The following is a 27,291-nucleotide window of genomic DNA, read 5'->3' as shown; positions in this document are numbered from 1 at the left end:
TGTCGAGTTTGGTGGTTTAATATTTTAGATAGGGAAGCTGAGGTGCACAGGCTTGGAGACCAGTTCATATGGCTACTGTAGGAAGAGGGAGGCAGGTTGGTGGTTCAGCACCTCACGTCCTCCTCCTCCTCCGCAGCAGAGGGGCCAGCAGCTGGGAGGGAGGCTGCCATCCCGAGGTGCGGTCTGTCCAGCACTCTCGCCACTGCCCTGTTGCTCAGGGAAGTGCTGAGGATGGAAGAAGTGTACTTGAAGATGCTTTCGTAAACATTTAAAAAAATGCTTTGTAGTATATATCTTACACACACTGGGCGCTCAAGAAAAACACAGAATTTATTCACTTCTGAGTTATTTTTCATATTTTAAACTTCTCAGGAAAAAGCCATTAACAAGTGTGGTGATCACAGGCTGTAGGATGTCCAGGATTCAGAAGAACAAGGCTGAGTCATCCGTGTGGGAACTGAGCCCGTTCCTGCCGCGCGGGCTGCTTGGGGGAGTTTCTCTGGCTGCTGGGGAGGACCTGGCACTAGGTGTGACAGATTAGCAGAAGCAGAGTCTCAAGTCCTGGCTGTTACCTTGACTGCGTATGCCTGTTTCCTTGTAAGTCACAGGCTATTCAGAGTCACATACTCATTGGAGTTTTAGAACTGTAATTAAGCTTAAAAAAAACTTATCCTAGCCCTTTGTTTTTTATATATATGATTGAAGTAGAGAGAGGGGACGTGACTTTCCTAAGGTCACTTTGCAGGATGCTTAGGGTAGCTCAGCCCTGAAAACACTGATACTCTCTCTGTCTTCAAAGAATTTTTACTTTTTAAAAACCAAGACTGGTACAGAAAGCTTTTGTTAATATCTTTTACTATTATTAAAACACATATATATAGCAAAATATGAATGAGGTGGCTTGACAGTAAGTGCAAATTTTAATTCTGTGAGCAAATGGTTGATTTTTTCTTTTTTTGTGTGCCACCTGTATGAATTATAAATTAATTCTTTACAAAGTAATTTCTTTTCAGGCATAATCCACATTACATTGCATTTGTATATTTAATACTAGTCACGATGCAGACACAGTTATTTTGAATTGTGAATGTAGTTCACACATGATTTGAGAAAAAATCAGCGCAGAAGGCTTATGATGAAAACAAATGTTCTTTGTTCTTTCCTCTTATTCCTTTCTTCCCCAGAGACAATCATTTTTAATTCTTAGCTATTCTGGCAGTTTATTTAAACCTTTACCACTACCCTACCTTTATATTTCTAAATAGTATGACACTATTTTTAAAAAATTCATAGGCTGTATTTTTCAGAGCATTTTTGGGTTCACAGCAGAATTGAGCGTAGACGTGCGGAGTTCCCATACGTCCCTTGACCCCACACACACATAGCCAGCTCCCCGCTCCCCCACTGCAAACACCACACACCACAGCGGCGCATTCGTTAGAGTGAGTGAGCCGATATTGACACGACATTATCACCCAACGTCAGAGAGTAAAGTAGGGGTCACTGTTGGTGTACATTCTTTTTTCAGTCTTGATTTATTGGTTTTGAGAGACACTTTGATTTGTTGTTCCACTTATTTATGCATTCATTGGTTGATTCTTTATTTTTATTTTTATTTTTTTGAGAGAGAGGAAAGTGGGGGAGAGAGAGAGAGAGAGCGAGTGAGCCAGCGATTTGTTATTCCACTTACTTATGCATTCATTGGTTGGTTCTTGTCTATCTGCCCCAACTGAGGATTGAACCGCAACCTACACCCTGTAACCAACTGAGCCACTTGGCCAGGGCCTCATTGGTTGATTCTTCTATGTGCCCTGACTGGGGATTGAACTCGCAACCTTGGTGTTTTGGGACTGAGCTACCCGGCCAGGGCCTTGGTGTTGTACGTTCTGGGGGTGTAACAAATGTATAATGACATGTATCCATCATTACAGTATCATAAAATTAGTTTCGGTCCCCGGAACAGCCTCTGTGCTCTACCTGTTCGTCCCTTCCACCCACTCCGACCCCTGCCCACCACTGATCCTTTCACCGGCTCCATAGCTCTGCCTTTTCTAGACTGTCCTGTAGTCGGAGCCATAGAGTACGTCGCCTTTTCAGATGGCTCCATTCTCTTAGCAGTAAACATATATTTAAGGTTCCCCCGTGTTCATGGCTTAATAGTTCATTTCTTTTCAGTGCCGAATAATATTCCACTGTCTGGATGTACTACATACCACAAATGCCCTTTATGCATATATACTCACATATAAATCTAGAATTGAAATGAAATACATACATTTTAAAATCTGATAAAAATACGATAAGTTTGATAAAAATTGCCTCCTGCAAAGATTAAACCAATTATAGCCCCACCAAAACCATTTCACAGAGCCTTGTGAATATCGTATATTATAATTTTTTTGTAAGTTAAAAATGGAAATCAGAGTGTGATTTTTATTTGCATTTTCTCATCACAGGCAAGGTTGAATATCTTTTCATATACTTAAAAGACATTGCTAACTTTTCATGAAAGTGTAGCAATCATGTCTAATTCCTGAGAGCCTGTTTTCACTTATTGTTCCTCATTTTATGAATGTAGTGTTTAAGTTGGTATAATTGCATTTCGGACATCCACGTAACCTTTTGGTATAGTTGCTTTATTATTATGTACCCATCTTATCAATTCATATTAATTTTTGAGTTTTAGGATAATTTTAAGAGCTCTTTTTGCTTGTTGAACTGTATTTCAAGAAAATGTGTGGCTGTATTTTACACATTTGATACATTGTTACCTATGTAGTACTAGTTCTTCGAGAAGCCACAAAAATATGGAATGGGTATTGGAGTTTATTTCATTCACCTCCTTAATTTTTGCAGGTGACGAAGTTGACAGGTAAGCCTGCGGGTAAAGGTAACGAGTAACCGTTCTGAGACCAGCATTCGTGTTTGTTGACTCTCAGCTCCAGGCACTTTCTGTTCCCCTGCTGAGGCTTGTTACCGATGAGGAGTATTGCCTCGGCTTTGATTCTGTTGACTTTTAAAACGAGCCATCACTACTGTTGACATTATCTGTAATTGACTATACTACTTTTTAACCTTTACTTGCATTTTACTGTTAGACTCCCTGTGTTGGCATGACACTGATATTTTTAAATTCTAGTCTTACTCCTTTGAACTTGCCAGTTGTTTTTGTTAAACTTATGTTCCATTTACAGTGCCGTTTGGTTTCTTATCCAGTAGTAAGTCAGAGGAGGATGTTTTTTTCCTCTGTGTTCGTTGACTTTGCCCTTAGCCAACACTAACACCCATTTCGCGAGGGCTTTTGTCTTTATCCAAGTGTTCCACTCTGCCCCAGCAGCGCAGTGCGAGGTCATGGCGCCTGTCTTCTTTTTCTTCCCATGAAATTAATAACTCGCTCCAACAGTAGTTTGTTCTGGGACATTTCAGCCAGATGGTGGAAAGTTCTTGGGGTAATATGGCAGCCAAAGCAACACTTTGGCTTTTTAAAGTTGACTTTGTTTTGGTGATTGTGTAATGAAAATCTTCTGAAGATTATACAAGGACATTAAACAAGAAAGATCTGTGAGCTTACAACATTTTTCATCTTTTAAAAACCACCACACTCAGCATGGTAGAATTTTTATTTCTTTTAAGTATTGGCCTCTCTGGCTCTTTTCCTTGATTATTTGGCACTTGATAGCACAATTAATGTATTTTAAATTTTGTTTTCATGGGAACCTAACATTGCTTTGAATTTTTTTTTTTGAGCATTATAGAAAGTTACAGCAAGAAATGACATCAGACATGATTTAGCCTAATGTACTAACTTACAAATAAGCAAACCGAGACCCAGAGATGGCTGTGTGCTGGAAACAACACAGTGAGCTTGTGGGGAGCTTAGGAGCGGGCCTGGGTTTCCTGTCTTCGGGTCCGTGACTTCTACCGCAGACCTCGGGGTGGCCTGGTTTTTTGTTTGCTCTTATTTCAATATGTCATCAGATTTTAATCAATACAATTTAATTTTATGACAGTCCTCTGTTTTTCGTTCTTGATTAATTTAATTTTCAAGTAGATGATACATTTATATTGTTCAAAAACCCAAACACATAAAAGCGTTCATAAAATATATGTGGTCAGAATGAGGTTAGGCATTCTCCTCGGACCGTCTCTCATGATAGTTATTTTCCAGGAAATTTCCCGGGAGACACAACCAGTGTGGAGCAAACCAGTGTCTCTTGCTCCTTTTCTTTATGCCCTCCATGTTTTAAAACTTCAGGTTGAACGTAGACACAGACGACAGTGTGGCGATGACCAGAGGGGCAAGGGGAGGTCGGGGAGGAGGCAGAAGAGGGCGAAGGGTGATGAGTGGTGACGGAAGGGGACTTGACTCGGGGTGGTGCGCACACAATGCGACCCACAGATGATGTGTTATAGAATGACACATCCGAGACCTATAGCATTTTATTAAGCAATATCACCCCAATAAATTCAAGTAAAAATTTAAGTGAAAAAAAAATAAAAATAATCACCTATAATCTTATCTCTCAGGATTGCTGTTTTTTAAAAGATTTCATTGAATTTTTTCCCATTACTACTTACTCCCCTTTTGCCCCTCTCTGTTTTTTTTTTTTTTTTTTTGCATGTTAGCATCTGCATGTGTGTTCCTTCATATGGTACATACTATCCGGCTATCTTTGCTCAGTTTTACATCATGATGTACATATTTCAATAAAGTGTTTCAAAAGCAGATGGGATAACTTGGTTTATTAGGCCAGCATAACCCTGATGCTAAAGCTTAATAATGACATTATATAAAAAGAAAGCAGAAAAATGTTGTTTTAAAAAATTAGCAAATTGCAGAGAGGGGGGAAGGTACAGAGAATAAGCAGCATAGAGGGTAGGTAGAAAATAGACAGGGGGAAGGCAAGAATAGTATGGGAAATGTAGAAGCTAAAGAACTTATGACACATGGACATGAACTAAAGGGGGGGAATGTGGGTGGGAGAGGGTGTGCAGGGCAGAGGGGAATGAAGGGGGGGGAATGGGACAACTGTAATGGCATAATCAATAAAATATATTTAAAAAAATAAAAAATTAGCAAATCGCATCTAACAATATATGTAAAGGATAACACATCATGACCAAGTGAGACTTGTCTCAGGAATACAATGTTATTAACCCTTTAAAATCAATCGGTATTAATAGCCACATTGACAAAATAAATGAGAAAAGCCATATGATGTCTCACTAAATGTGAAAAAAGCATTTGAGCAAATCCAGGATTCATTCATGAAAAACCCTCAGCAAAGTAGGAATAGAAGGGAGCATCTACTAGATGCAGATGCGATTTAAAGTTAAGGGCTTTTTGGCGGGGAGACCATCCTCTGTTTTCCTAGTGGGCCCAGTCTAATCGGAGTGCTGAAAGGCAGAAGAGGAAACCAAAAGGTGGGTCAGAGGGACGCAGTATGAGGGGTCATTCAGAGCCAGCATTGGCTTTGACGATGGAGGGAGGGACCTACGAGTCAAAGAATGAGGTGAGCTCTAGAAGCTGGGCATCACCCTCCGCTTACAGCCAGCAAGAAAATGGGGACTTGGGTTTTACAGCCAGGAGGAGCTGCATCTGCCAACAACCCAAGCAGAGGGAAGTGGATTCTTCCCTAGAGCCTCTAGCATGGAAAGCAGCTTGCTGATGCCTGGATTTCAGTCCCCTGAAGCCTGTGCTGCAGCTATAGAACTGTATGATAGCAGACTTACCGTATTTGCTGCGTATAGTGTGCACCCACGCCTTACACTGATTCCCATATATAATGCACATCCTTATTTTTCCCTCAAAAATGTGAGCGTGAAAGTGTGCATTATACACGGCAAAATACGGTATGTTGTCTTAAACTATTAAGTTTGTGGAGATTTGCAACGAGTAATAGTATAAAGACTAATGAAACATATCCAGCTTCTCAAAGCAGATAACTTTAACATATTAAAAAATTTAAATATAAAGTTGTAGGTGGTTCATTTTATTTAATATTTGTCAAGTACTTAACTATTATATGTTAAGTTCTATTAGGTACTTACCCATAAGTACCCATTTTAATGTGTTTAATGCATATTTTTTTCATTTTTTTTATTAATCATTGTTCATATACAGTTTTCTCCTTTTTACTCCCAATCCAGTTCCCCCTCCCACCCGCCCCCCTTCCCTCCCATTACCACCCTCCCCTTAGTCTATGACCATGTGTCCTTTAAGTTTGTTCCTGTGAACCCTTCCCGCTATCCCCTTAAATTCCCTCTTCTCTCCCCTCCAGTCACCATCAGCCTGTCCTCTATTTCAGTGTCTTTGGTTACATTTTGCTTGTTTCTTTGTTTTGCTGTTTAGGTTCCTGTTAAAGGTAAGATCATATGGTATTTGTCTTTCACTGCCTGGCTTGTTTCGCTTAGCATAATGTTTTCCAGCTCCATCCACGCTGTTGCATAGGGCAGGAGCTCCTTCTTTCTTTCTGCTGCATAGAATTCCATCGTGTAAATGTACCATAGTTTTTTGATCCATTCATTTACTGATGGGCATCTAGGTTGCTTCCAACATCTAGCTATTGTAAATTGTGCTGCTATGAACATTGGGATGCATAGGTTCTTTTGAATTGGTGTTTTAGTATTCTTAGGATAGAGTCCCAGTAGTGGAATTGCAGGGTCAAAAGGCAGATCCATTTTTAGTTTTCTGAGGAAGTTCCATATTGCTTTCCATAGTGGTTGTACCAGGCTGCAGAAAAATATGGAACGCTTCACGAATTTGCGTGTCATCCTTGCGCAGGGGCCATGCTAATCTTCTCTGTATCGTTCCAATTTTAGTATATGTGCTGCCGAAGCGAGCACTAATGCATATATTTTTATATGGTGTATGCTCAAGTACAAAACATTATGCTTATGAGTACATATATTTTTAGTGTATGTAAGTAAATAGAAGTGTGTCACAGAGCTCCTTCAGTCTTTTAGTTTCTTCTCTCGGAACTGCTAAGAGTCAGCTCTGAGGCTGAGTGGACAACCAGTGCGTCGCTGAGTGCATCCTCCCACAGTCCGCGTCAGCGGCTCCTGGGGACGGGCGCCTGCACTGCCCCCGCCTTTGCAACACCGCCGATAACGAGCATCTTCATGTCATTTGTCTGTTACTGCATGAGAGTTCCCCCTGAAACTTAGCTCTTTAAAACTACATCGTTGCAGTTTCGTAAGATCAGGAATCTGGGTACAGCGTTGCTTGGCGCGTCTGACTCAAATGTCTCATAACGTTGAAGCTGAGTGCATTGCGAGCGCATTGCGGGGGCCTCAGCTAGAGAGGACCTGCTTCCTCGCTTTCTCACGGGGCTGTTGGTGGGATTCAGTTCCTCGAGGATTGCTGGCCTGAGGGCCTCCGTTCCTCCCTGGCCATTGCCTGGAGGTCTTTGCCAGGTGCACATCCCCATATGTGAGCTCACAGCAAGGCAGCTGGCTTCCCCCAGGTACAGCGAATAGAAGAGTGAGGGCATGAACACGCCCAACACAAGCCACCTTCTCTTTGTAAGCGGATCGCTCAGAATTGGCATCTTACCACTTGTACCGGATTCTCTTTGTTAGAAGCGAGTTGCCGGATTCAGCCTACACTGAGGGGGAGGAAACTACACGAGGCCATGAATATTAGGAAGCAGGGATTATTGGGGTCACTTAGAGGGTGTCGTCCACAGTCCTCAGACATATTTCTGGGAATTTTTCTTTGGTGTATGTACATATACCGGGTTACTGGTTGCTCTCTAAAATGACTTCACTAAGTCGTATTCCCATCAGCACTACGTAAGGGGTTATATGTCATCCTATGCTGGCCACCGCTGTACATTTTCCAGGGCGTAAAGGGATAGCATATTGTTTTAAATTGATTGTTGACATCTTTCACTCCTTCATTCCAGTGGAGTTCTTGCCTTTTTTTCTTGCTATTTGCAGGGATTGCTTGTAATATTCTACATATTAGTTTCTTGTTCTTCCTTCCAGTCTGTCATCTTCCTGTTAACTTTGTCCAAAGTTTTATTTGTTGAGCAACAGTGTTTAATTTTGATGTAATTAAATACCTTAGTTTTTGGCTTTATGGTTTGTGCTTTTCAGCTTTTATTTAAGAAGTCCTTGATTGTGCTTATGTTACAAACGTATCATTGTACATTTTCTTCTATTAACTTTAGTTTTGCCATTCACATCCAAGTCTGTAATTCATCCGTAGTAGTGTGGTATTTGGTATGCTGTAAGATAGGGATGGATCATTATTTTTCTTTATGAAATGAGCCAGTTTTTCCTAGCACTGTCTTCTATATAATTTATTTTTTCTCCATTGATTTGTGGATCTGTTTTATTGATTATGCTATTACAGTTGTCCCAGTTTTTCTCCCCTTTATTCCCCTCCATCCTGAAACCCCCTCCCACCAGCATTGCCCCACCTCAGTTCATGTCCATGGGTTGTACATATATAAGTTCTTTCGCTTATGCATTTCCTATGCTATTCTTAACCCCTCCCCCTGTCTATTTTGTGTCTACCCATTATGTTTCTCATTCCCTGTACCTTTTGCCCCATTCTCCCTCCCCCTCCCCGCTAATAACCCTCCATGTGATCTCCATTTCTGTGATTCTGTTCCTGTTCTAGTTGTTTGCTTAGTTTGTTTTTGTTTTTTGTTTTTTTAGGTTCGGTTGTTGATAGTTGTGAGTTTGTTGTCATTTTACTGTTCATATTTTTGATCATCTTTTTCTTAGATAAATCCCTTTAACCTTTCATATAAGAAAGGCTTGGTGATAATGAACTCCTTTAACTTGACCTTATCTGGGAAGCACTTTACTTAGTGCTGGGTAGATAAGGTAGTGATGGGAAGATGTACTTAACTATTTGTTTATTCTTTCATAAAAATTAGAGTCAACCTGTGAAGTTCCTGGAAAAAAAATCTAATGAGAATTTTGGTTGTGATTGCATTAACTTTAAGATTAATTTGCTTAGAATTTAGATCATCCATTTAGAATTTAGATCATTCCAGTTAGATTATTCTCTGTTGCCTTTATTAGATCAATTAAATGGCTTCTTGTATTTTGTATATTGTGTATTGAAAAGATATTTCTGTCAGCAATAACTCCATAAAATATGTGGTAGAATTTAAGCTTGCCCAGTTCTAGAATCAAGTCATCTTTAATTTGTTTAATGAGCCTCATTTAAGTAGGTAGTATTTTTCTTTGGGCTTTCCATGAATATTTCAGTTCTGTAAAAATATTTTGATATTCTTTTGGAGTTACTACTCTTTTCGCTGTGTTGTTGAGATTCCCACTTTCCTGGCCTAACATGTTATTGGTTGCCATGATAATGATACTTAAATTTTTGCAATAACTGAAGGTTTCTTGATGCATTTATTCCTGTTTTTTGCTCCCTTCTCAGCCAAAATTTTGTTTCATTTTTATTTAATCTAAGATTTATTTCTAAAAGGGATAATGATCTCGGGAGGACAAAAAATAGCCCTTCCTAAAAGAAATATGCGTAATAAACAGGAATAATGCATTTATGATTCACACTTTGCTGAACGTGCAGACTTGGCCTTGAGACCGCGGACCCCAGAGGCAGAAGAGGTGGAAGAGGCATGATGCCATCGTTCTCACTGTGAAGTGACGGCCAGCCTGAACAGGCATTGTTTTCTTCCCCACACCGGGACTTCTCTCCAGTTTTCCCGTCTGAGTGTTTGTTCCCGCATTACAGCTGAACAGGGATGAATGGAAGGGCTTTTGAGTGGGTCTGAAGCATGGCCCTGGCTGTCGTCGTCTCCACTGTGCTCTGACAGACCTGTCACTCAGTGGGAGACGGGACGGGAAAATAGAAAAGTAACGGGGTACCTGACCCAAGTGTAAGAGCTAGTGACTGGGAAAGGGTTTCATGTTTGTTCTTAGCCTAATTTTTATGTTAAACATATTAGTAGTTTTTATAACCTAGGGACATGTTGAATCTTTAGGTTTGAGTTCTTAATGTGGAGTTTATTCAGAAAAGAGCAGCATCGTCATGTTCCAGACTGATCATCGTTCTGTGTTGTCTCCTGTTTCTCCAGAGACATCACGTATGAAATATCCGTAGAAGCTGTGTCAACCATGGTCGCTTTCCTTTCCTGCCAGCTCTTCCACAAGGAGGTTCTGCGACAGAGCATCAGTCACAAGTATTTGATGCAAGGTCGATGGTATGTTTCTCTTTTAAGTTTGTCTGGGTTTTTAACTAAACAGTCATGGGGATGTACCGGACAGCACAGGGAATGCAGTCAATGATATTGTAATAACTGTGTGTGGTGCCAGGTGTGTACAGGAGGTATTGGGGTGGGGCACTATAAATTATATGATTGACTAAGCACTGTGCTGTACACCTGAAACTAATATAAAATAAAATTGGTAACTGTAATAGAAAAATTTAAAAGTAAATAACAAAAAAATAGATTTCTCTAGTTTTTAATGGTATAAATCTGTATTTTTGGTGTTGTACTCTTACCATAGTATGAGTCCTCTGATTGTTCTGTCAGCACCTCAGACCCAGCACGCAGGGAACCAGATATTTTGTTCAAACTCCCCATCCTTCCTGGTTCCTTTGTCCCCCAGCGTCATTACTTCTACAGTGTTTTCTTCATAGAACTGAAAATGGGAAGTCACCTTTCTTCTTCCTTCTCTATCATCCTCTGTGTCTGAGCTGTCATCCAGTTGTATTTGTTCATGGAAATTAGTGTTGTATCTTTCCCTTCTCACGGGGCCCATTTGACCCCCAGTAACCTGTGTCCCACGACCACGTGCAGACTGCTTCAGCGGCCTCCGACTGGCTGTTCCTACTTTCATTTAGTCACCCAGCTTTTCCTGAGTGCTCACCCTGTACCAGGCGTGTGAGGATGTGAGGTGTACTCTGAGCAGAAGCTCACAGTCCTCTAGTGGGTGGGGAAGGGAATAGATGAATACTAAACACACACACACACACACACACACACACACACACCCACCCACACCCTCCTTCTGTTGACACAGTCTTCGCAGAGTTTTGTAATGTAAAAGAATGACAAATAAAGTAGCTTTCATTCAGGTTCTCAGAGCGTTGGGAGCTTTGTCTTCCTCACATCCTCCTCACTGCCTTGGGTATCTTCCTGGCACCTGCACGGGTAATGGGGAAAGGGCCCGAGCTTTTGGCTCAAGAGTCTATTGAGAAGTTTCGTGTAGATTGCAGAACCTGATATATCACCAGCTTGTGGACACATAACCCTTTTCACCTATTTTCTCTCCCTTCTCCTTTAAAATATTAATATTTTAAAAAATCTGTACACATATAGATATATTTTTTGCATACATGCATAAATTGAATACTTTCATACTTAAAAAGTATGGTCTTTTATATTGTTACTTTCTAATTCTTGCTTTTCCCTACTGATTCTATATTACTATCTCTCTTCAAGTGCCAGGTACACTCTTATACACTGAATTTATGATTTTCACCTGTTATACAGATTACAAATAAGTTAAGTTCAAGAGCTGAAGTGATTTGGCCCATGACTTACGGCGTAGTAAGGGGGAAAGACGGAAGGAAGCCTCCAGCCTGACCTCAAACCCCACGGTCTTCACTGTCAGATGACAGGCTAGACTTTAAATTGTGCTAATCCTTTTGTTTTAATAGATTATGTAGATCGTCTTTATTGTTATATACAATCAGGTGGCTCTCATAAGTATGAGTGTGATTTTCTTCTTTTCTCTCTCTGCGTAGTCTCCCATACACCAGCAAACTTGTGAAAACCTTGTTGTATAACTTTATCAGACAAGAAAAGCCGCCGCCCCCGGGAGCACACGTCTTCTCCCAGCAGTCGGACGGGGGAGGACTGCTGTACGGACTTGCATCAGGAGTGGCAAGTAAGCCCCATCGGGTTTGTTTCAGCTCTTCAGCACACAGAGATCTGTGTTTAATTCACCATAAGTAACTCTGTTCCCTTGGCTACCACTCCTGACAGCCCTATATTGGATCTGTGCAGCTGTGTAAATGCGACATACTGGAAGTAATTTAAAATATTAATTTTTATATTCGGCACAGAGATTCATGCATTGAAATACGTGCAAATAATAAGTAGGTTGAAGGTATTATTTTTCAAGAAAAGTGATTGTAAATAAATATGCATATTAACATAAGTTCTGGCGATACAATATAAAAACAGTTAAGTTCTTAGAAACTTTTTACTGCTTGTGTTTTATAAGGAGATAGTTCTGTTTTAGGGACATCATTGGTTAGGATTTTACATGACTAGTTGGGTATCGTTTTCTTGTTATATTCAGTGTTTCATTGGTTAATGACTGATTTGTATATCTTGAAGAGCTTTGATATAAAACCAAAAATGGCACAGATGTGCATTTTCTCAGATTAGAAGCAAATTTTGTTAACCGGAGAAAGTCCTTTCCCACCATACAGTGCAGCCTTACTTTTGCTCACAGTGATCAGACCTACAGACCCCAGAAGTACACGAGAACCTCTGGTTCTGCCTTTGCGGGCGCGGAGTCCCGCGTCGTGAGAGGTCACGTAAACTGAACTTGCAGTTTATCCCGAAGGAGAAACAGAAAGTAGACTGACACTTTGATAGTTGTAAAGTCTGCACGGGTGCCCTTAGTAAATGTTGTACCTCATTACATAGTGGAAAGTTCAACTGTTTGAAGGGATGTTTTTTTAATCTTCACCCAAGGAAGGGCGGTGGGGAGGGAGAGGGAGAAACAGAAACATTGAAGTGCGAGGGAAACGTTGATTGGTTGCCTCCTGTATGCACCCTGACCAGGGATTGAACCTGCAACCTAGGCATGTGCCCTGACTGGGAATTGAACCTGCAGCCTTTTTGGTGTACAGGACAATGTTCCAACAACTGAGCCATGTGGCCAGGGCTGTTTGAAGGCATTTTAAATGGAACTGAGAAGACTTCCAGTCAAGTAAATGCAGTACTCCAAACCTCCCAGAACCACAACAGAATTACAACTAAACTGTGGAATGACCATCATTCAGAACCACTTGAAATCTAGATGAATGGAAGTCCTACAACTAGGGATTTAAAGGAGAAGCCACATCGAGGCTGGTAGAAGGGGTGGAGACACAGAATGGGCCAGTTGCACACCCACGTGTGCTGGATAAAAATTGGGAGGGAATCTTAGCTGTGGAGGACCCCCCGAGGAGCGAAGGGTCCCAGCCCCACACTGGGTTTCCCAGCCCAGGGTTCTGGTGCTGTGAAAAGAAGCCCCTACAACTCCTGGCTGTAAAAACCAGCAAGGACTATAGCTGAGTGAGACAGAGGGCTTCTGGAGTCCCAAGCAGTTCCTCTTAAAGGGCCGGTGCATGGACTTCCTGCCCTGCCTCTGAGCTCCAGCACTGACGCAGCAGCTTGAAGGGGTCATACAGGAAAGAACTGAATTATCTGAGAGCAAGGGGGGCAACTTCATGTCAGACGAAACTGCTGGCAGAGGCCATTAGTCCTTCTCTGAGACCCCCTGAAACAGAACTGACCCGTAGGTGCCATATCCAAGTCTTCTGGCTCGCACTGTTTACCTACCCTGGTGATTTGCGAGAGCCTGCCCCACCCGGCTCGCCAGCCCACCGAGCCATTACCTGGGGCTTTTCCATACAAACTGCCTGTAGAGACTATTCTAAAATCCCTCCAAGGCTCACAAATTGCAAACAAGCAGTATCTGGTCGTGGTGTGCCTGTAACTCTTGCTAAGTGGCCCCAGGTCTGGCACTAGAGGCAGCCGGCCTTGATTTGCAGCTTAGCCTCTCCCAGGCACTTCCAAGCCCAGCACAAGTAGCAGCCATCTGCAGATTACTCTGTGGCTTGTTCCAGGTGGCCCCAGGCAGGCCACAGGCAGTGGCTGACCTTGCACCTGCCAGGAGGCTCAGAGCTGGTGCACTCAGTGGACAGCTTTGGCCCTTGCTAGATTGCAGTACTGCCACCTCCACGAGTGACACACTCAAGGTGCGGGCTTGGTGAGCACCAAGGCCCCACTGAAGCAAGTCCTAATCCATAGAGTTGGCTCCTACACAGCAGCTCCTCCACTGTAGTCACAGCTGGTTCTTGCAGCCGATTGGCCTGGTAGTCAGTCCCTCCCGGCGACGCCAACAGCAGTCAAAGGTCAACTACAGCAGGACAGTGCACATAGCCGGCACAAAGACACCCCTGAACCGCCCAGCTTGGGTACCTGGGGGCTGTGCCACTGGGCCCAGAAGACACCTACTACATTAGGCCACTCTACCAAGTCTGGGAGATGTAGTAGCTATAACACATAAAAACAAACTTAGGGAAGCAACCAAAATGCAGAGACAAAGAAACAGGTCCCAAATGAAAGAACAGGAAAAATCTTCATAAAAAGAACTAAATGAAGTGAAGGCAAGCAAACTACCAGATACAGAGTTCACAACAATGGTTTTAAGGAATGCTCAAGGAACTTAGAACTTCAGCAGCGTGAAGAAGGACATAGAAACCATAAAAAAGAACTTGAGAGAAATGAAGGATACACAAACTGAAATAAAGACTAGTTTATGGGGAATCGACAGTAGAGTAGATGAAAGCTGAGAATCAGACCATCATTTTGGAATATAAGAAGCAAAAAACACCCAATCCGAAAAGGAAAAAAGAAAAAGGAATCCGAAAAATTGAAGATAGAGTAAGGAGCCTCTGGGACAATTTCAGGTGTACCAACAATCACATCATGGGGGTGCCAGAAGGAGAAGAGAGAGAGAGAGAGAGAGAGAGCGCGAGCGCACGCAAGAAATTGAAACCCTATTTGAAAAAATGATGACAGAAAACTTCCCTAACCTGGTGAAGGAAATAGGCATAGAAGTGCAGGAAACACAGAGTCCCAAACAAAATGAACCCAAAGAGGCCCACACCAAGACATATCACATCATAAGGAAAATGCCAAAGGTTAAAGGCAAAGATAGAATCTTAAAAGCAGCAAGAGAAAGGCAGTTAGTTACCAACAGGTGAGCTCCCATAAGACTGTCAGCTGATTTCTCAACAGAAACTTTGCAGGCCAGATGGGAGTGGCAAGAGAGATTCAAAGTGATGAAAAGCAAGGACCTACAACCAAAATTACTCTACTTGGCAAAGCTGTCATTTAAAATCAAAGGACAGATAAAGAGCTTCACAAACAAGAAAAACCTAAAGGAGTTCATCACCGCCAAACCAGTATTATGTGAAACATTAAAAGATCTTATTTAAGAAGAAGAAAAAATATGAAATTATGAACAATAAAATGACAGTAAATACGTATCTATCAACAGTTGAGTCTAAAACACAGAGTAAACTAACAAGCAGAACAGAAACAGACTCAGATACAGAGAACATTTTGATAGTTGCCAGATGGCAGAGGGGGTTGGGAGGACAGGTGTAAAAGATGAAGGGATTAAGAAGTACACATTGGTTGTTACAGAGTAGTCGTGGGGATGTCAAGTACAGCATAGGGAATAGAGTAATATTCTGATAACTGTGTGGTGGGAGATGGGTACAAGATTTATTGGGATGATCACTGAGTAAGTTGTATAATGTCTAATCACTGGCGTATATGCCTGAAACTAATATAATATTTAAACTATAATTGAAAAAAATGATTCAATGGAAAAGGAGTAAAAATAAAAGTCGAACTTTGAAAAAATAAATGGAGCTGAAGTCCACAGCCGAATTATGGCTGTAGCATCCTCCTCTCCACACTCAGGGAGGAACATCAGTTTGATATGAAAATATAGTACTGTGCAGAAACTTAATTAGGTAATGAATCATGGGAATGATCTTTGGATTAAAAGACCTCTCTGTTGACTTTAGGAATTGACCTGTGAACCAGGCTTTCTAGATTTGCCTTCCTTTGATTTCTTTTAATTATGAGTTGAATGACATTTGTGATCACTCATGGCTTTGTCTTCGGTGCGAGCAGACTGCCTGGAATGTACGTGCAGGGCTCTGTTCTCTGACTTTCTCCTGCCCGCCCCCCCCCCGCCATTGTTTCGCACGAGGGGGCTGTGCTCAGCTTGCGTGTTCCTGGCCATGCAGGTGGCACAGGAATGGCTTCGTGTCCTCCGTGAGAAGGCTTCCTCAATCCACTAGTGTTTACTTCTTTTGATAACTAAACTAATACAGGTATTTAAAAGTTGAGTATTTTGCAATAGTCCGATATGGGAGATTTTTGGAAAGAGACAGTGTAAGGTCAGTAACTGCTTTCTCAAAACAATGACAGTTTCTTTAAGTAAATGTAGATTGAGAGTGGTTTTAGTTTTTCTTGAAGGTATGTGTCATCAGAATGCAGTCCGGGATGGCATAGTGTGTCATCAGTACCCGGTGCCAGAAAACGTGACTTCTGAATTCTAGATCTGCGCTCACCCAGTTAGCAGTGTATCGGAAGTCCCTCACTTGTCCTGCCTCCCAGCTTCCTTCTCTTTTGAGTGAGTAGGTTGGATAGATGGTCTCTGAGATTATTTTCGTAGAACTTTCATTGATTCCGTGGTCTTCTCCCCCACCATTTTAAAGTTTAATATACAGTTAAGGGCATTGAAAAACTTAGGAGTTTTCATGTGTTATAGTCAAAGCACATTTTATATAGCTTTTCCTCTAAATCTTTACAAGACTATGCAAATATGAATCATGATGGAGTAATTATTCATTATTTCCCGGTATGCGACTCAGAGGATTGTGAAAACAATGAAAGGACATTCTCCTAAAAAGCAAAGCTGTATATCGTGGGCAAGTAAAATGTAAAGCTGACCAATCACATTATGTAATTTTGAAGTAAGCCACATTCTAGGAAAGTCAGTCCAACTGACCAAGGAAATTTGACTTTAGTTGTGTGGTCGCTTTTGATGATCGTTTGGTTGGTAGTTATGGAACGTTCTTGCTTTAATATGGGCTTGAGAAAATGTGATTTGGGCACTCCTCACTGAGAAGAAACCACGTTGCAAAGCTGAATGGGAATTATTATCTCTTTTGGATCATACTCATTTTCATTGAAATTGAAGTTTTCCTGGATATAGAAAGCATTTCCTTTCATAGCTCTCTGTGTATTGTATGTTTTACTGCAATTATTTCCTTTGAAACAGCATGCCTGTTTTGGAAAACTTGATGGTTTTGGATAGTGCGGGGTAGTTGGCATCGGCAGGGGAAGAGGAGAATCTGGTGCTCGGGCTGGGCCCAGATGAGTAGGAGCCACGTGTCTGGGCCCCCCCAGGACACAGGCAAGGCCTTGCCAGTTAGTTCTCATTTTTTCCAGATTTATTTCTAGTTATTCTATTATTTGTTTCCTAGATTCCAGCAAAAACTCTCTCACATCTTGCATACCTGACACTTTCCCATGCCTTCACTTGGGTTATCTCTTTAACCTAGAATCCCACTGCCTTCTATCTATCACTCTGATTTTCTGCCCACCTGGCTGCTGAGATTCATCCCACCTACCACCTTCTTCATGAAGACTTCCTTCTCTCCCCGCGGCAAGATGCCATCTTTCCTGCGGCCCTTACTCTGTTGTGTTATGATTAGTATGTAGAAGCTGCATCTCCCTTTATTGGCTCTACGTACAATCCAGTAAGAGCAAACGTATATATAACATTTCTGAGTTTACTGAGCAATTTCTCATGCATCTCACTTAATTCTCATAACAGCCTTGTGAAATCAATGGCTTTACTTTTTAATGTGATATAGAGACGTTTCTAGCTATTAAATTACTTGTCTAAAATCATGCAGAAAAGAGGTGATCTTGGTTTGTGCTTGAGCTCAGTTTCTTTGCCTCCTGAGCTTTGCTGTCTTGTCTTTCGTTGCCACTACCTGACGCCTGAGGGTGTAAGAGGCTGCTGCTTGACTTCTCGGAGGGGGTTCACTGTAGTACCCAGCAGAGCACTGCACATCTACGGACTCTCAGTAAACATGTGTTGTATGTGATGAAGTACTGAAAGCTAAGTACTGAAAGATAATATTGAATTGTCTGCACTCAAGGTAGATGTGAACAGCCTGTATCATTTATCGAACGCCTTCTATTTGCCAGAAACTTTAGTAGCTGCTTTTTACACATGATTTTATTTGCTCTGTATTTTTCTTTTCTAACATTTTGTTATGGAAATTTTCAAGATGTACAAAAGTAGAGCAAATGGTAGAATGAACCCCTGTCTACCCGCAACCCATCTTCAAATATTATCAACATTTTACTATTTTCCCATTTATCTCCCTCCTCCTTTTTTTAAAAAAATTTTTTTTGGAAATAAAGTTCATACTAATGAACTTTAGAAAATTTCATAATGAATATAGAAAATTTCTGAAAATAAAAATATTACAAAAATCTATGCAGCTTTATACAGATTGATTTGTTAACATTTTATTCCACTTGTTATGTATTTATATTCTCTCCTTCTCTTTTAAATCACTCTGCATGCACGTGCACACACACATAATTATTTAAAAGCCATTTAAGGGTAAGTTATGTACATCATGGCCCTTTACCCCCAAATTCTTGAATGTGTGCTTCCTGAAAGGGACTGTCACACAACCATATCACACTGACTGATTTCAGTAAATGTAACAGTCAGCTACCCCTGAAAACAGGTAAGGTGGGCATTTGTTCCCAACATTAAAGAAATAGAGATTTCCCTCTATTTTAAAAATCTCTCTTAGTAAGTATATAATGTCATTTGTGTTGTTCCTAAATTGATTTTTTACAGTTGGGTTTTCTTGTATCGATGCTTATCCATTGCTCTGTCTTAGACTGCCACGATGCAGCACACGTCTTTCTGTTCGCTGCCGGCCCCGCAGAGCACCCCGAGTGCTCGGATGGTATTTGGTCAGAGTGTCATAAATAAGGGAAGAATTATTAATTCCTTTTAATTACTTCTGGTAAGTTTTTTTTGCAGTTAAGGAGGGTATTGAAAATTAACTTGTATAGATGTTTTTCTTTTTTTAAAGGAATTTTTACATGTGTCAAGTATGATTTATTTCCTTCACTGGAAGTGGTTAGAATGAATTATACATTTATATATTACTTTGAATGGTAGTATCTATAATACATGCCAGCAAGCCTCTATTCATAATTTTTCAGTACAAGAAAAATAATGGTATTCTTCCCCTCTATAGTTTTTTAGTTTAGAAATTCCTCTAATATGCTGACAAATGGAAAAGTATTCGATTGTTATACTGCATTACTGTTTAGAAAAGAATTCTACCGTTTTAAGTAATGTGGTTTTTTGAATGAATCATAGAATTCCAGGGTTAGGGGAGAGGATGATGGAGGTCATACAGTGGCTCCCAAACATTAGCCGTCCCTCCTGGCACTCTTTTAAAAAACACGTGTGCGTGTACTTACACCTCCAGATTTCCATCCAACTCCTTAGACATGAGGTGGGCCCGGGTCACACACGTTTCCGGTGAGCGTTCTAGCAGATTGCCGTGCAGCCGGTCCGTTTTGGTGCCGTGGGTGCGGCACAGGTCCCTTTCCCGTGCTCGACCTGCTCTGCCCGGGGCCCGCCAGGCCGACAGTCGAGCCGGGGCTGCTAACTGCTGAGGAATACACTGATTTGAGGCAGCTCCGATGGGTTGAGCCGACCCCTTTCTGTGGGTTACCTTAGTTTCTCTTCTTACTGCCTTCTGTATTGCTCTCTGTTGCTGGTGGTGAGGCCCGGTTTTATCAGGGTTGTTCTTCAGGTCTGACCGTGAGCACAGCACTCCAGCATGAAATTCTGCAGATTGGACCTCAGACTTCCCCGGTTCTGGACACTGTACTTCTTCATGAGTCTAAGTGCCCATTAACTTCTTTGGCAGATAGTACTGAGTTACTACTGAATTTATTGCTACATTTATCATCTAAGTCTTTTCCATGGTTTTTCCACCTGTCTGTCCCCTTCAGGTTTCATGTGTACAGGGACCGGCCTTTCAGGGTCTCAGTCATTACAGGTTTGTTAGGTGTGGGTGGGCCGCAGTGCCCGCCAGGGAATGAGGTTTGCTGTCCTTTTCAGCTCTAGACCATCATTTAAAAAATGTTTGGGGGCATCTGCTTTGTTCAGGGTTAGTCCTTGACACCATACTGTGAGAGGTTTGACACGTTCTAATTTCTGTGTGGAAAGCAGGGTGTTGCTATGGATGGTATATGTAAAACAACAGTGAAAATTAACATACCTGGGAGTTCTGTGACCCTTCTGTGTAGAATAGATTTAAGTCCCGGAATCCCAGTGAGGATTTGCTGTGGGGGCAGTAGCCTGGTTTCCCTAGACAGCGGACTTTAGAGTTAATGAGGATTTCTAAAGTTTCCCCTGACTCAGGACTTAACCACAGGATCATCATGAAACTGGGACTAGTAGCCCCCACCCCCCACCCCGTGGCAGGAGACGGCCTCTCGGAGTGCATACCAGGGCGAGCCTCTCGGAGTGCATACCAGGCTCTCCCCCTGCATCCCCCTCCAGTCTGTGGACCACCCCACAGAGACCCGCCAGCTGTCTTTTCTCTTCTCTCATTCCTAGAAGTCCCTGTGGACAGGATGAATTTCCAGGGGACGGTGCAGAGAGTGAGGTGATTTGGGCGGAGTCCCAGCTCAGTGCCATCTCAGACGTGTTCTTCAACTTGGAATCTCATTATCTGACTTGACAGAGCTGATTAAACATAGGACTTTTCATACCACGTTTTTGTGAAGAGTAGGTGAGATATTGTGTACAAAATTTCTTCTAAAAACTATACAACATCTATCCTCATGTAAATAACTTTTATTGCCTGTACTTCTTGTTAATTAAAATGAAAACAATTGAAAACAAAATGAATTAGATGAAGTTAGTGATCAGAAAATATCTGACAAATTTATTCCAGACAATTAAAAAATTTGAGACTATTTTATCTTTTGATTTGCTCAGACTTTAAAATTTACATAAAAACTGTTTTGAAACACTGCCCGCATTGAATACACCAGCCACGGTTCTGCTGTTTCTCCAACTGGCTTTTCATGTCATGTGGTGCAGTGGCAGTCAGGAAGGAAAATTTGATTGTTCAGCAGATATTGCCCACAAGAGAGTTATCCTCGCTTCCCTGTGCTGACTTGTCTTGACAACAATCACCAAGGTACTATTGCTTTTTCACTAATTTATCTGATTTTCTTTTGCATTTGGTAGTCTGTTTATAAAATTAGCCCAACATTTTAAACAAGACTTGATGTTGACCCAACCTGGATTGTAATACATTTTTCAAGTGTTCATCCAATCAAAAATATCAATAGTACTGGTAGTCTTAGTTAGGGTCAGCAAGGCAAATGAAATTTAATGCTTACTCGAGTCTGTAAGCACATCACCCTACCTTGTCAGAGATGTTCATAGCACAGATGCCCGCAGGCCCTTTCCTGTATGATCTGTGATGTGCGGGAGCTGGGCGTGGGGTGGTGGCAGAGAGCTCAGACCGCTCCGACGGCATACCGGAGACTGGGGGGCTTGAACGGTGGGCATTCATTTCTCGTGGTCCTGGAGTCAGAGAAGCTGCGGTCGGTGCTGACGGCTTGGCGTTGCGGTGCGGGCTCTCCTCCGGGCTTGCGGATGGTCGCAGTGTACCGAAGGTACCGATGTACCAATGGTCGCAGTGGCCGAAAAAGGAAGCTCCGGTGTCTATTGCTCCTACAAGGGCACACATTTTATCATGGGGGCTCCACCCTGACATCCTCCTCTAAACTCAGTCGCCTCCCAAAGGCCCCACCTCCTGTTACGACCACACTGGGTGCTAGGGCTTCAGTCTTTATTTTTGTGGTGGGCGGGGTGGGGGAGGGACACAAATATTCACTTCATAATGGGTATCAACTAGGTCGTGCTGGAACTCCTCTCGCTGAAATTTTCAGTTCGGGAGGCTTCTGGTCTCCTCTGCAGGTTGATAGCTAAGGCATCTTTCAGCTCCAGTCCCTCTTTATTTTAAATCACAGCCCTGCCTGGTGGCCGTGGTGAGGGCTGTGGCCAAAGTAGACCACTCACAGCCCATTACCAAATCAGTAATATGTTAAAAAAAATCATTTCAGAATATATAAGGGACCTCTCAAAAACAATTCTGTGATCGAAACAGATTTTTTTTTCTCCTGATTTTGGAGGCCACTGCTTATATTACCCTTTGGAGGGGCTCCAGATCTTGATAATTTGGTATTAGGGAGAGGTGTAAGGATCAGACTCTGGCTGTTAGTAGTAGATAGACCGAGAATTGAATCCCAGCCCTGCCACTTACTGACTAGGTGTTCTTGGGCTGTTTAACCTCTTAGGGACTCTGATTCCTTATGATAAGATGAAGGTAATTCCTTCCTTTGTAGGGATTCTCAGGTGATCAAATGGGCAAAAGTATGGGAAAGAGCCCGGCACCTAGTAGGTATACAACAGAAAGTCACTATTGTAACAGCTAATACATAGTAATACTTAAAAGATAACTTTTGTTTAAAAACAGAAAAAAAGCCAGTGACCATAAAGTGATTTACAAGTTTACTCAGAATTTTAATGTAAATAAATTATGAAAATATCTGTTATTTGGTATATATAACAGAAATTTCAGATAGTTGTTAAAAATTATGTTGAAAATATATATTGTAAGAAGGACCGATAAGTTAAAACATTTATTCAGTGTTTGTTTTGATTCTATTTTTATTTCTTTGGCCTTGTTTTTTAGTGTATTTTCAAGCTTTTAAAGTATCTCTAATGCCTAAAATAAGGTGAAGCAAGGAGGAGTTGACCTTGACATTTCTTGTGTTTTTTGTTGTAAGACAAAATTGTAATGTGATTAATAATTGGGTTTTCAGTGTTTTAAGCAGCCAAGCCTAATTAAATGTGTTCTGCCAAACTGCGCTTTCCATCACAAGTGCTGAGGTTTTGTACAATAACTTCTGATATATGGCTTTTCCATTTGAATGAGCCATCAAAAATGTTTTTTTCCCCTTTGCTTGCAGTGGTGGGTGTCCCAGCCAAAGTATAAGGCCAAAGTAGTGATTATTTGTTTAGGCAAATGCTATAACAGAGAATTTAATGAAGTAGAATTTGAAGATCAAAACTCATGTTTCTCCCAACTGCTATTATTGAGAAAGTGATTGAATTCATTATGATAGGTATAGTATACAGTAGTTGTAATTTATTTTACATGATTACTTTTCTCTCTTCAGTTTTGGCTTTTGCTGGGCTGACTCATTGAGAGAAAGAAAAACGATAGTATGAGAAAAAGTACGTGGCACTCAGAAACAGGCATAGTTCTGAAAACTTTTCTAATTAAAGCACTTTAAATTAAAAAAAAAGTGCTTTGTAAATAATAATTACATTCTTATTCATTTTTATTTGGAATGATTTGGTAGATTTTACATACTGGGTAAAAGAATGACCTTTTTTCCTTCTTTATTTTTAGGAGTGAACTCATTTCTTTTACTAATAAAATATAGTTTATTTCAGTTTGCTATCTTTTTTGTAGTGGTTTCTTGCAGGGACATACTGAGCATTTAGATTAGTATCTACAACACAAAATGACTGACAGTATTTTGTTGTAGAATAGTAATATATTTTACTTTTAACTGCTCTTTGAAAAAACACAGCATGTGAGATTTTAGACTTTTCGAAGGTGTTTATTAAATGACATTCATTGGAAGTAATATAGTGTCAAAATACGGTATTTACGTATCTTTCATTCTAGCTGTTTGCTGACACCCCTCCACAGCCAGTTTCCCGAGACGGCTTTGGAAGTCAGCGTGCCGTCCGTGTGCTCGAGTTGTCTCCTCGCCAGATTCGAAGGGAGGTCAAAGCCTCTTGTAGGCCAGGAATAGTTGGGGAACAAAGTCACTCGTAACCCCCAGGAACCATGTAGAATACAGCAGACCATTTCAGCTGAAATCTTAGGACTCATTTTCTAAGGCATGCTCTCAGAGTTTATTTGGCACCAATTATTTAATTTGTTTTTGAGACTTCTGTAACATAATTTATTATGGAATTTTAAAATTTAAAGCTATTTTAAAAATAAAAATAGTAAAATTATGAAATTCACATTTAAAAATATATATTTCATTGATTATACTATTACAGTTGTCCCAGTATTTCCCTCTTTGCCCCCCTCCGCCCGGTACCCTCATTCCCTCCAGCAATCCCTTCCCCCTTAGTTCATGTCCGTGGGTCATGCATGTAAGTTCTTTGGCTACTCCACTTATACTGTTCTTAACTTCCCCATGTCTTTTTTGTACCTACCATTTCTTACTTAATCCCTGCATCTTTTCCCTCATTCTTCCCCTTCCCAGCTGATAATCCTCCAAATGGTCTCCCTATCTATGATTCTGTTTCTCTTCTGCTTGTTTGCTTAGTATTTTAGATTAAATTGTTGCAAGTTGTGAATTTATTGCCATTTTAATGTTCATAGTTTTGATCTTCTTTTTCTTAAATAAGCCCTTTGACATTTCATATAATAAGGTCTTGGTGATGATGATCTCCTTTAGCTTTACCTTGTCCGGGAAGCACTTTATCTGCCCTTCAATTCTAAATGATAGCTTTGCTGGATGGAGTAATCTAGGTTGTAGGTCCTTGCTTTTCATCACCTTGAATACCTCTTGCCAGTCCCTTCTTGCCTGCAAAGTTTCTTGCCTTCAAGTCAGCTAATTTTTCTCTCATCTTTTTTCCTCTCTCATTTGTGTCAATTTCTTTAGTTTTACAAATACTTTAGATATTTTATGTGCATCATGTTCCTTTCTGCTTACAATACTCCCACCCCCTTCTCAACATTATTAAAGAGGATAAACACTGATCCAGCAGCAACCTCCGTAGCATCCTTAACCGTGATGTCATCAAATTGAAAGCCTTGCTAGCTGTTAGCACCACTTTACTGCCTAAGGGAATCACAATGCCACACATAAACTGGACGACTCAGAATACTGGGTTGTGTCAAAGAAGCAAGTTACAAGAAAACACATTTTCAGTGTGGAAGTTAAAAGCCAGGCAGAACTAAACAGCATTGTGTCGAGTTCAGCCTGAAGAGGACCTGGTTATCGGAAACATTCATAGTAATATTGGATAAGGAGTACAGTACCTCTCCTCCTCAGTTTACCAGGGGCGACAGCAGCGCGTAGGAGAAGCATGTTTTTATTCTTCAGATGTCTTTGCAGTTTTATATGAATTTCTTATTTACTCCTGCTCACTATTTTATATTGCCCATCCTGCCTTATACTGTAATCGTAGTATCATTTCAACATATTAGTCACTTGAAACGTATCCCAAACACTTCCCACTCGTGTAAATTCAGTATAGTGGATCTCTGTTTCTTTTAAATGTTCTGGTATTTATAAATTTAGGTTCTCTTATGTCTCGATGTTGCACACCACCATGGTGGCTCTCCTTATAGTGGCGATGGCTATGTGCTGAACCGTTTTCATTGTCCCTCTGGCATCGGGGACGTCCAGGTTTGTGCCCTTCAGTCGAGGCTGGTTCCGTCCCTCCCCCACACCCGTGGGGTCAGCGCACTCCGGTGCTTTATTCTTCAGGGAGACAGACTTTTGTCGACTGGTGTTTCGTGTGACCTTTCCCTCTGTTGTTGTCATCCCCTGGAGCTTTTTAGGCCATTTTTTTTCTCATTGCCACTGCCACTCCCAAAGGAACATTTAAAATCACAAATATCCATCTGTTTGTGTGTCTAGATCTGTGCTTTGTACATAAAAAGAGTTCATGTTTTTTAATCCTTTCCAAGTCAAGTTTTCAAGTTTCGCCCCTGTGAGGTGATATTGCCCCCTTTGAGGATGCGCAATGTAAGCAGAAACCTTCCACGTAGGCGGATCCAGCTGCCCCCAGCTGTGGTTTTGAGCTGCTGGGGTGCGGTTTCTGTCCTTTCACATTTTTTCTGTTCAGCTGGGCCGCAGCTCTCAGAGATATGTAGATGATACGCAGTTTGATCCTGTATTTCCCTCCTGCCCTTGCCTGGCTCACTGTCACAATACTGACAGATCCTAGTGACAGTATGGATTTTTAAAATCTCCACCCAAGGATATGCTTATTGATTTTAGAGAGAGAGAAACATTCATGTGAGAGAGAAACATCAATTGGTTGCCTCCCATATGCTCTTTGACCAGGGATTATACCCACAACCAAGGTACGTGCCCTGACTGGGGACCAAACCTGCAACTTTTGGTGCACAGGATGGTGCTCCAACCAACTGAGCCGCCCGGCCGGGGCAGTATAGTTTTTTTAAAGAATTTTCTCTCGTTCCTGTAACATTAGTTGTATTTTTCATGCTACTAATATTTCTCTATAAGTACAATCTTAATGGTATAGTGTGTGGACCCATCATTGCACAAAAACCATTAGAGGTTATAAACATTAAAAAATAAGATTAGCTCACTTTCTACCATTATAACAAATCAACTTTCCCTTTTTTCTCTCATTCTGTCTTAGTCCTTGTCCCTATGTATATGTGTGTGTATCTATAGCAAATTAAACATTCAAGTAAGAGATTTACAATGTGCAAATAATATCAAGTATTAGCTTGTCTTTAGGATATGTTTTAAAAACAGAATAGTATACTACTATCTGCTTGAAGAGTTTGAGTCCTAATAAAGAAAAGTGCAGTTTAAATCCGAGCTGTTACTTTTATTAATTTCAGCTCCCGAATGGGTCAAATCAGGAGAGCAGGCAAGTTCTTGGTGTGAAACAGCTAAAGTTACGCACTTCCTCCATTTGGCTGTGTGACTGACAGCACATGTCTGAGGCATCCTGTGCTCGCACTCAAGAGGGGAGGTTATGGAGAGACTCCCAGTGCTTCTGCCAGCGCTCGTGTTGGTCATCAAGCTCACTGGTTCACCTGGGCACAGTTGTTTTTCCTGGACTGAGTTAAAGGGCCCAAAAGACAGGGTCTGTAAGGCAAACTGACTGCTCCATCATTTCAAGTAGAAGGGCATATTTTGGGGACATTGCAAAGGATTAGTTCAAATGCAGTGTATAGTGACTGCCAGTTTGTCTTTTTCCCCGTCCTAGCTGACTTCATGGATGCTAGGAATAGATCAGATTTCTCAGTCTCCTCTGCAGCCGTGCACGGTCTATATTTTGGCCAAGGGCACTTAAGCAGAAGCGGGATGGGCAAACTTACAGGTAGAGTTCTTACAAGGAATGCAGTACTCATCTCGGTCCTGCTGACTTGAATGAAAAGGTGGTGGCTGGAGCTGGTGCAGCCATGTTGGACCATGAGGGAACTTAGGCATGGAGATGGTACGCAGTGGAGCGACTGGAGAAAAGGCGCCTTGCTCGTGAGCATCAGGGAGCAGCACGCAAGCTCTGCTGCCCCTGTTTTTGGACTTTCGTTGAAGCCATTATTACTCGGGT

The 27,291-nt window shown here is 41.4% G+C and overlaps 1 protein-coding gene and 1 non-coding gene across 2 annotated transcripts in view; one reads left to right on the top strand and one right to left on the bottom strand.

The window, feature by feature from the left end:
- Positions 1–27,291, top strand: part of DYM (dymeclin) — a 267,961-nt gene that overhangs the window by 64,476 nt on the left and 176,194 nt on the right. The window contains exons 7-8 of the mRNA XM_045850041.1: positions 10,062–10,187; positions 11,738–11,880. Coding sequence (XP_045705997.1) covers positions 10,062–10,187; positions 11,738–11,880 — 269 coding nt within the window. The remainder of the gene's footprint in view (positions 1–10,061; positions 10,188–11,737; positions 11,881–27,291) is intronic.
- LOC123826500 lies at positions 6,740–6,846 on the bottom strand. The gene has a single exon (XR_006787065.1). It is a non-coding gene; the product is annotated as a U6 spliceosomal RNA (small nuclear RNA).

Source organism: Phyllostomus hastatus, unplaced genomic scaffold, assembly GCF_019186645.2.
Source record: "Phyllostomus hastatus isolate PE091 unplaced genomic scaffold, TTU_PhHast_1.1 phas_contig_80, whole genome shotgun sequence".
NCBI lineage: Eukaryota > Metazoa > Chordata > Mammalia > Chiroptera > Phyllostomidae > Phyllostomus > Phyllostomus hastatus.
Note: the sequence above shows the minus strand (reverse complement) of the source record. Positions and strands in the feature narration are given on the sequence as shown.